Consider the following 7361-nt stretch of genomic DNA (forward strand, 5'->3'; position numbering starts at 1 on the left):
GGACACGTGAGTTCCTGCCCCCACCCCACATTCATCCCTCTGCACTGGGTGCTGGGCACTCGGGGGAAGCCCAGCCCTGGGATGGGACCCATGGCCGGCCTTGCCCTGTGTGAGTCCCTGGGGCCGTCTCTGTCCCAGTCCTTCCTCGGGCAGCTCCCCTGCCCCACAGGGGCTCTGAGCTGGGGGACAGGATCCCTCTCGGGGCCTTTCCAGCTGAGCCAGGCCCCTTAGCAACCAGCCCAGCTCCGAAGCTCCTCCCCTGGGAAATGCCCCTGAGGTGATGGGGGGTCATTCTGGGGGTTGCTCTGGCTCTCCTGGCCCCATCTCCCTTGCGTGTTTCCCCCCAGGAGAAGCGAGATGGGGCCAGTCGCCTACGTCAGCCTCTGCCTCCTCGGCTGCCTGATCTTTGACCCCTCACTGGCAGGTGAGTCCCTGCCCGGCCCCTCGGAGCTGGAGCCCCGGGCGCTGTTGGCCGTGGTGGGAATTGGGAAGTGAATTCATTTCACACAGGGGCCCCCAGCCCCACCATGTGGGTGCAGCCATCCCAGCTGGGTCCCCAGACTCTCTTCCCCAGCAAACCCATTAATCCAGACCCCAGCCGGCCGTTCAGCCCCCATCCGAGGGGAGCGGCTGCTTCCTGCTCCCCCTGGCTCTGGGGGCAGAGGGAACCCCTGAGACCTCCTGGGGCTGAGTGTAAGAGAAAGGCCGGGAGCTAAAGCCTCCTCCATCTCCTGCAGCTGCTTCAGGGGTGGCTTTCCCCACGGGGGCAGGGGTCCCATCCCAACCGGGGAGCAGAAGGTGCCAATAACCTCCCAAACGAGTGACATCCGTCTCTTTTCATTGGGCTCCAAATGGCTCCTCTGCTCCCAGTCTCCCCCGTGTCCCCATGACCCGCAGTGCTCCCCCTCCTCACCCCACAGTCCCCTGTGTACTGGGACTCCCCCCCACCCCCCCCCACGGCTACCCGCGCCTGTCAGGTTCCTCAGGGCTCCTGCACAGAAGATGAGAGGCCACCATCTTCCTTGGGGGCAGCCCAGCTCCTGTCCGCGTGGAGGGGGCAGTGGTAATTTTCAGTAGGGCAGCCTCACTCCCACAGACACAGGGGCAGGGGACTGGCAGCTGTTTAAATGGAGTCACTTCAGCCCCCCCGACACGCATAGGAGCCAGTGGGCATTCTGAGAGGGGCAACCGCTCACCGGGTTTGGGGCGCTCCGGAGCACCTAGGCTGACGACACCTGCCAGCTCTGCTCCCTTCTCTTCTCCAACACAGCCTCTCCTCTCAGGGCCCTCTCTCCCCGCCCCATCCGCGCGCTCGGAGCCGGGATAGGGTCCAGGTCCTGTCCCCATGGCTGGCTGCACTACCAAGACCACTGCTACGGGTTCTTCCATGAGCGGACGAGCTGGTCGGATGCTGAGGTACCAGGCTGCTCTCAGGGATCTGTGGGGCAGGTCGTTGGTGGGGCAGGGGCTGAAGGGGTTTGGTGACATCACCACTGGCCCCGGGGTGTATCGCTGCAGAGGTGGGGGGGCTGGTGCCAGGCACTGGGGGCAGGGAGAGGCACTGAGAGGGGGGCTCAGCTCCCCTCACAGCTGTCCCTGCTCCTGCTGCTGCCCGGTGGGGCAGGGCCCCCCACCAGCGCCAATCAGCATCCTCCTGCCAGGGGTAACAGGCCTCCCTTATGTCGCGGCCACAGGTGATGTGTCAGTTTGTTCGCAAGCGGGCCCATCTCGCCTCCATTCTCAGCACTGCAGAAGGGGCCATTGTGGCCAGATACATCGGCCAGTTGGGCTACAAGGAAAGCGTCTGGATCGGACTCCACGACCCCCAGCACGTGAGTGCCCAGCACCTGCTTTGCCTCTGGCAGCTGCTGCCCCCTCGACTGTGTTTCCTAGGGGCCGTGCAGAGACTCGTCCCCATGAGCCCTTCATAGGGGCTGCCAGGATCTGTCTCCCCCACTCCTAACCTCCTTCCCCCCATCACGGGCACCAGGGTCTCCCATCTGCACCCCACCTTTCATCCCTGCCCCCCTGCAGCCATTCCAGCTCCATCCTACCGTGAGCTCTGCCTCCCCATTGGCTTTTCCCTTCTAAATACAGCCACACCTGGGTCTCCCCATCCTTTGACCCGCACCTGCCTCTCTAGGTATATAGAATCATAGAATATTAGAGTTGGAAGGGACCTCAGGAGGTATCTAGTCCAACCCCCTGCTCAAAGCAGGACTAACCTCAGCTATATCATCCCAGCCAGGGCTTTGTCAAGCCGCAGCTTAAAAACCTCCCTGCCGTCCCCGCCCAGCTCCTGCGATGTGCTGCACCTGCCCTGCACCCCTGTCCCGTCTCCGCTCCACCCTCACCAAGCTCTCTAGCAAGTTTTTCCTGCCCCAGACTGAGCCTCTGCTGCCCCTTGACTCCTCCACTGCCCCGGCACTGCTGGCCACTCCTCATCTTGGGGATCCAGTCCTTGCCTGGCTCTCCTTAGGCGACCCCCAGCTCCGTAGGGCAGGCAGACGAACAGCACACACAGGCTCAGGCCGGGGTTCCCATTCCCCAGACCTGAAGCTGGACCGGACCGAGCGCAGGAGGCGTGAGAGGCTCCGTATACCATTCTCCAGTCTCCTCAGCCATCACGCTCCCCCTGGCCTGGAAATGGATTGGAACTAGTGCTCTGACCCCCAAATCCAGCTGGTTCCCCTGTGAGCTGAGGCCAGGCCAAAGCCAGCGCCCCTAGAGGGGACAGGCCCCACGTCCCCATCTCTGATTCCACTGCGCTAGCCAGTCCTGCTAACTTGGGGCCAGACTGGCGCTGAGCCCCCTAAGGGGGGAAAGGCCCCGTGTCCCATCCAGCATCTCCATTACGGGTGCACTTTGATTTAGCTTATACGGCATGAGATCACCCACCTTAAACCACCAGTGCCCCACCGCGGGCCAAGCCTGGGAGGTTTCAGGACTAGAGCACACGCCAGAGCGACTCTGCTGCATGGCGAAGTGTGACATTCCCTCACTCCCCCCCCCCCGTCCTCCCCCTCAATCTGGACTGGTGTGTAGCTGTGTCATCCCAATCTCTCACTCCTGGCCCCGACTTACCCCGCTTAGCTGTGTGGACCAGCCACTCCTGGGTCGGCCCACACCCTGCCTCCTGCGAGCAACCAGTCCCTGGCCCAGTGAAGGAGCGCTTCTGGCCAGGCGCTCATGGGACTGACCCCCAGCAAACATCCCCAGTCCCAGATGCAACCCCGGGAGCGTCCGTCTTACAGAGTTCAGGGCTGTACACTGCAAGCTCATTTACATTGTCCGTCAGTTTATCAAAGAGATTGATAAGTGATTGTAAGTCAGAGTAATATTCATCAAGGATTTGATCATAATTAACTAACAGAATAACTCAAATACTAACTATTTCAGTGGCTTTTCAGTCCTGGATGTTAGCGTCCCAGGCAGGTTGGCTGAGGGGACTCTTGCAGCCAGGCCCGCCCTTGTGGGCGGTTTCTCAGTGTCCTGGGTGTTGCTATGCAGACGGATTCCAAGGGAGCGCTCCAGAGACAAAGACTCCGCATTCTCCTCACAAGTTTCCTCGACACCCCCTGGGGTCAGGTGCTCGGCCAGGCCCGGCAATGGGCATGATTTTCCTCGCTTGAGTCAAATGAGCGTCGCCTTATCAGGTGCTCAGGCCAGTCCACTGTGCCTGTGTGCATGCCTCTGCGAGGCGTGGACCCTCCGCTCTGCGTTTGTCTGCATCTATCCAAGCCAAGTGAGACGCACGTGGGGATGTGACCCAGCCGAGCTCTGTATCTGTACCTGCGTGTGACGTTGCAGGAAACGCGCTACCAGAACAACAGTGTGCAGCACGCCCGGAGCGTTCCAAAAACACCCGGCGTGGCGCACTTCGCTTTGCGTCAGCCAATGCCCGGTTACACTGGCAGGGGGAACACGAATGATACACAGCTCACACCGTACGGGTGTACCTGGAGCACGGCGCGTCACACGAGCACAGTCATTAATTCAGGCAAAGGGCTTTGAAGGTAGAAGGTGAAGTTTATGTGCTAAGTGTTACTGGTAGGTCAGCATCTTCGGGGCCTCTCCCCACCCACTGTCCCACGGCCTTTCCCCGGCTCTCGCCCACGGCCTGAGCAGGGCACTGTAGTATTGGAGGCAGGTGATTCTGTGGTGCTGTGTCACGAAGGTCTCCTCTCTCCCAGACCCATGACCTTGCTCCTCTGTCACTGCAGAACAGACGCTGGAGGTGGGCAGATGGCGCCATATATCGCTACAAAAATTGGAGCCCCGGGGAGCCAAACAACCAAGGCGGCGAGTACTGTACTGAGCTGCTGCACCAGAAGGGTAAGCTGACAGTTCACACACACGTGCACCAGCAAAGGAGCCAAGACAGCACCCTGGCCACACACTCACTGCAGGGCTGGCCTCCTGTCCTGTCACCCGGCCTCTCTCCCTCAGCCAGCCCTGCCGCGCCCCAGAGACAAGCCCTTATCTCCCTGTGACGCCTCCCCCACGGGTCCCCGTTGGAGGCTCAGCCCCAGTCCCAGGCAGGCCATACAGTACACATGGCCCCTGCTGCTCAGTGAAAGGGGAAGACCAGAGCAGAGCTATTGCCCACTGGTAGATCTGTAGATAGTGGATGGGGTCTTTGGTTGGTGCATTGGTGGCTTTTGCTGCCGTGATTCTGGAGGCAGCCAGGGGAGTATTTGGGCCCCAGAGCAACTTAGAGCAGCCTCAAGGCTGCTCTGACAGTGGCAGTAACAACCTGGCTGGCCAGAGCACAGGGGCTTCAGTCACAGCCTTGCCTGTCTTCTATGCTAGGGAGGTCAGGCCTGGGCAGGGCAGCTGGCTCCCCTGGGTTGCCTTATGCAAGAAGAATCCCCAGCTGCCCATGTAAGCCAGCGTCCTGCTGTCTGTCCTGCTGGTGTAGTGTGGGGGTGGAGCAGAGCTGAAGTCTCGTCCCATTCGCTGACAATAGGATGGAGAGCTGGCTGAACAGGGAAAGCTCCCCCCCATGAGTGACGCATTCTCCGTGGGCCGTGCTAGTCACACGTACTCGCCCAGGCCCCGGCACTCACACTGGGTGGGAATTCCCCACCCTCCCCGCCTCCTACGGCAGAAGTGTCACTTAGCCAGTCACCGCGTGGGAACAAGGCCATGCGACCCGCCCGACCAATCACACGCACAGCAAGTGGCTGCCGTGAGAGACTTGCCAGGTCGATGCAGACACCCGTTCTGACCAGCTCCCGGCTGTTGGGCGGCTAACGGGAGAGAGGGTGAAATGCACAGCCACTGCTCAGCCCAAAACTTGGTGCTGCCCCTGGGCCAGGCCCACACCCCGACGCGTAGGTGATGGAGGTAGGACCAGCCCCTGCGGCACAGAGAGCGCTGGCTCCCCACTGTCACCTCGCCAGGGCTCTCCTTTCTGGCCTTCGGAGGGGCTTTGTCACAGATTGAAAGGCAGCCTCGTCTAGTGGACAGGTACGGGACTGGGACCCCGGAGACCTGGCTTCTATTCCCAGCCCTGCCACTGGGCAAGTCACGTCCCCTCGCTGCGCCTCAGTTTCCCCTCCCACCTCTTCTCTATTTAGACTACGAGCTGTCTGGGGCGGGGACCCTGCATCAGCGTGTGCGTGGACACAGCACCTAGTACCAAGGGGCCCCATCATGCTCTCCTCAGACGTATTCCGGCATCATAGCAGGGGGCTCGTCCACTGTCACGCTGACACAGCATCCCGCAGGGAATGGTGGCGCCTGTCTGTGCCTGAGGCACACGGGGCTTCATCTCCAGCCTCCTCTTCCCCGCAGCCCATGCACAGGTGCAGGGGTCTCCTCCCAGCGCGGTGCAATGGGGGGGGGTCACTGTGAGAGCAGGAGTGGCCGCATGTGCCCTTCACTTGCCCCAGTCATTTCTATTTTGTCTTCTAGGTTTTAAGCTATGGAACGATGTTCCCTGTGACAAGCAAATCGCCTACGTTTGCAAGTATGATCTGTAGCGAGGGGCCTCGCTCGCCTGTGCCAGAAGAGGGAGCTCAGTGTCTGGGATGCAAAAGAACGGGGCTCCTTGGACAAGATCAGACAACACCCCAGCCTTTCGGATGCTTTTGCTGCTTCAAAGGCCAGTCCTGTTCCTCCCTGAGAGACCCGATCTCGCTTCCCCCGCTGCGAAGTGTCTTTGCCCAAGTGTCTCTGTACCAGTTACACGCCTGCCTCTCCCCTCCCTGCCCCTCAACGGCTGCAGCCCGCTACCGCAATAAACTCTCCTGAGCATGCAGCTCTGTGTGTGTCTCCTCTGTCCCACTGCTGGCCCTGGTGCAGCGCAGTCCATCCAGCCCCCTCAGACTGGCCCTGAGCAGCCCACATCCCACTGAAGGGGAGGAAGGGGCCACCCAGAGGGAGGCAGGATGGGCCTGGGTTTTGGGCAAGGGACAGGACTTGGGCTCCCTCCAGCTATCTGCAATAAGCAGAGTTTCCCCTCTCTCTGGCCCAGCCCATGTGTCCTCTCCTCCTGCTCACCTCCTCTCAGGCACTAACCGCTCAAAGCAGGGCCGTGTCCGTCTGTTCTGTAAAGGCCAGGGCCCCAGAGCTGAGAGCGTGAGCCTGCACAGCCAGAGCTGAGGACTAAGAGCCCCGCAGAGCTGAGCGCTGTAGCAGGCTCCTGGGATCAGGCATGCAGAGGGACGAGCAGCACACACTTCCCTGTGGGGACATGGGCTCTGTGCAAAGCTACGGAGTTCTAGCAATCAAACACCATCAGACCAACAAAACACGGAGCCAGGGCTCCTGGGTTCCACGCCTGGCTTGGCGCCGTCGGCTTCCTGTGTGAACTTCCTTGGGGAAAGACCCTCCCCCAGCTCAGTCTGGTCGGGGGAGGGGGGGTAATGACACCGACCTGCCACTAAGGGAGGGGGAGAGGGTAACGCTGGGAGTGTCTCCCCAAAGAATGAATGTGACCACACAGCCTCGCCTCAGGAGTCCTGTGCACCAGCCCCCTGAACATGACGTGATGAATGTTCATCACTGATCTGGAGGATGGGGTAGATTGCACCCTCAGCAAGTTTGCAGATGACACTAAGCTGGGGGGAGTGGTAGATACCCTGGAGGGCAGGGATAGGATACAGAGTGACCTAGACAAACTGGAGGATTGGGCCAAAAAAATCTGATGAGGTTTGACAAGGACAAGTGCAGAGTCCTGCACTTAGGATGGAAGAATCCCATGCACAGCTACAGACTGGGGACCGACGGGCTAGGCAGCTGTGACCCGTCTGTGCCCAGGGCAGCCACCTGAAATTGCCAAGGTCAGGGCAGGCTGCAAAAGGAGAGCAGATTCTCCCAGCTCTGGTGGGTGACACTGAAGCCAGACTTCCCAA

The 7361-nt window shown here is 60.8% G+C and overlaps 1 protein-coding gene across 1 annotated transcript; it reads left to right on the forward strand.

Moving 5' to 3' along the window:
* The first annotated feature begins 357 nt into the window (after positions 1-357).
* On the forward strand, positions 358-6218 carry LOC137152927 (regenerating islet-derived protein 4-like). Its single transcript, XM_067551564.1, has 5 exons — positions 358-424; positions 1271-1416; positions 1695-1832; positions 4224-4335; positions 5920-6218. The coding sequence occupies exons 1-5, from the start codon at positions 358-360 to the stop codon at positions 5985-5987; spliced, it is 531 nt and encodes a 176-aa protein (XP_067407665.1). The 3' UTR covers positions 5988-6218.
* Positions 6219-7361: the final 1143 nt, after the last annotated feature.

This window comes from Emydura macquarii, unplaced genomic scaffold (genome assembly GCF_026122565.2).
Source record: "Emydura macquarii macquarii isolate MOO-44397 ecotype Brisbane River unplaced genomic scaffold, CSIRO-AGI_Emac_v2 contig_6, whole genome shotgun sequence".
NCBI classification, from domain to species: Eukaryota; Metazoa; Chordata; order Testudines; family Chelidae; genus Emydura; species Emydura macquarii.

What these genes read in the sequence shown, in the direction of transcription:
- LOC137152927 (XM_067551564.1), top strand. Translation starts at nt 358, where the DNA reads ATGGGGCCAGTCGCCTACGTCAGCCTCTGCCTCCTCGGCTGCCTGATC. An exon ending in CGAGCTGGTCGGATGCTGAG is followed by an intron (nt 1,417 to 1,694) that starts GTACCAGGCTGC and finishes TCGCGGCCACAG; the next exon opens with GTGATGTGTCAGTTTGTTCG. An exon ending in GACTCCACGACCCCCAGCAC is followed by an intron (nt 1,833 to 4,223) that starts GTGAGTGCCCAG and finishes CTGTCACTGCAG; the next exon opens with AACAGACGCTGGAGGTGGGC.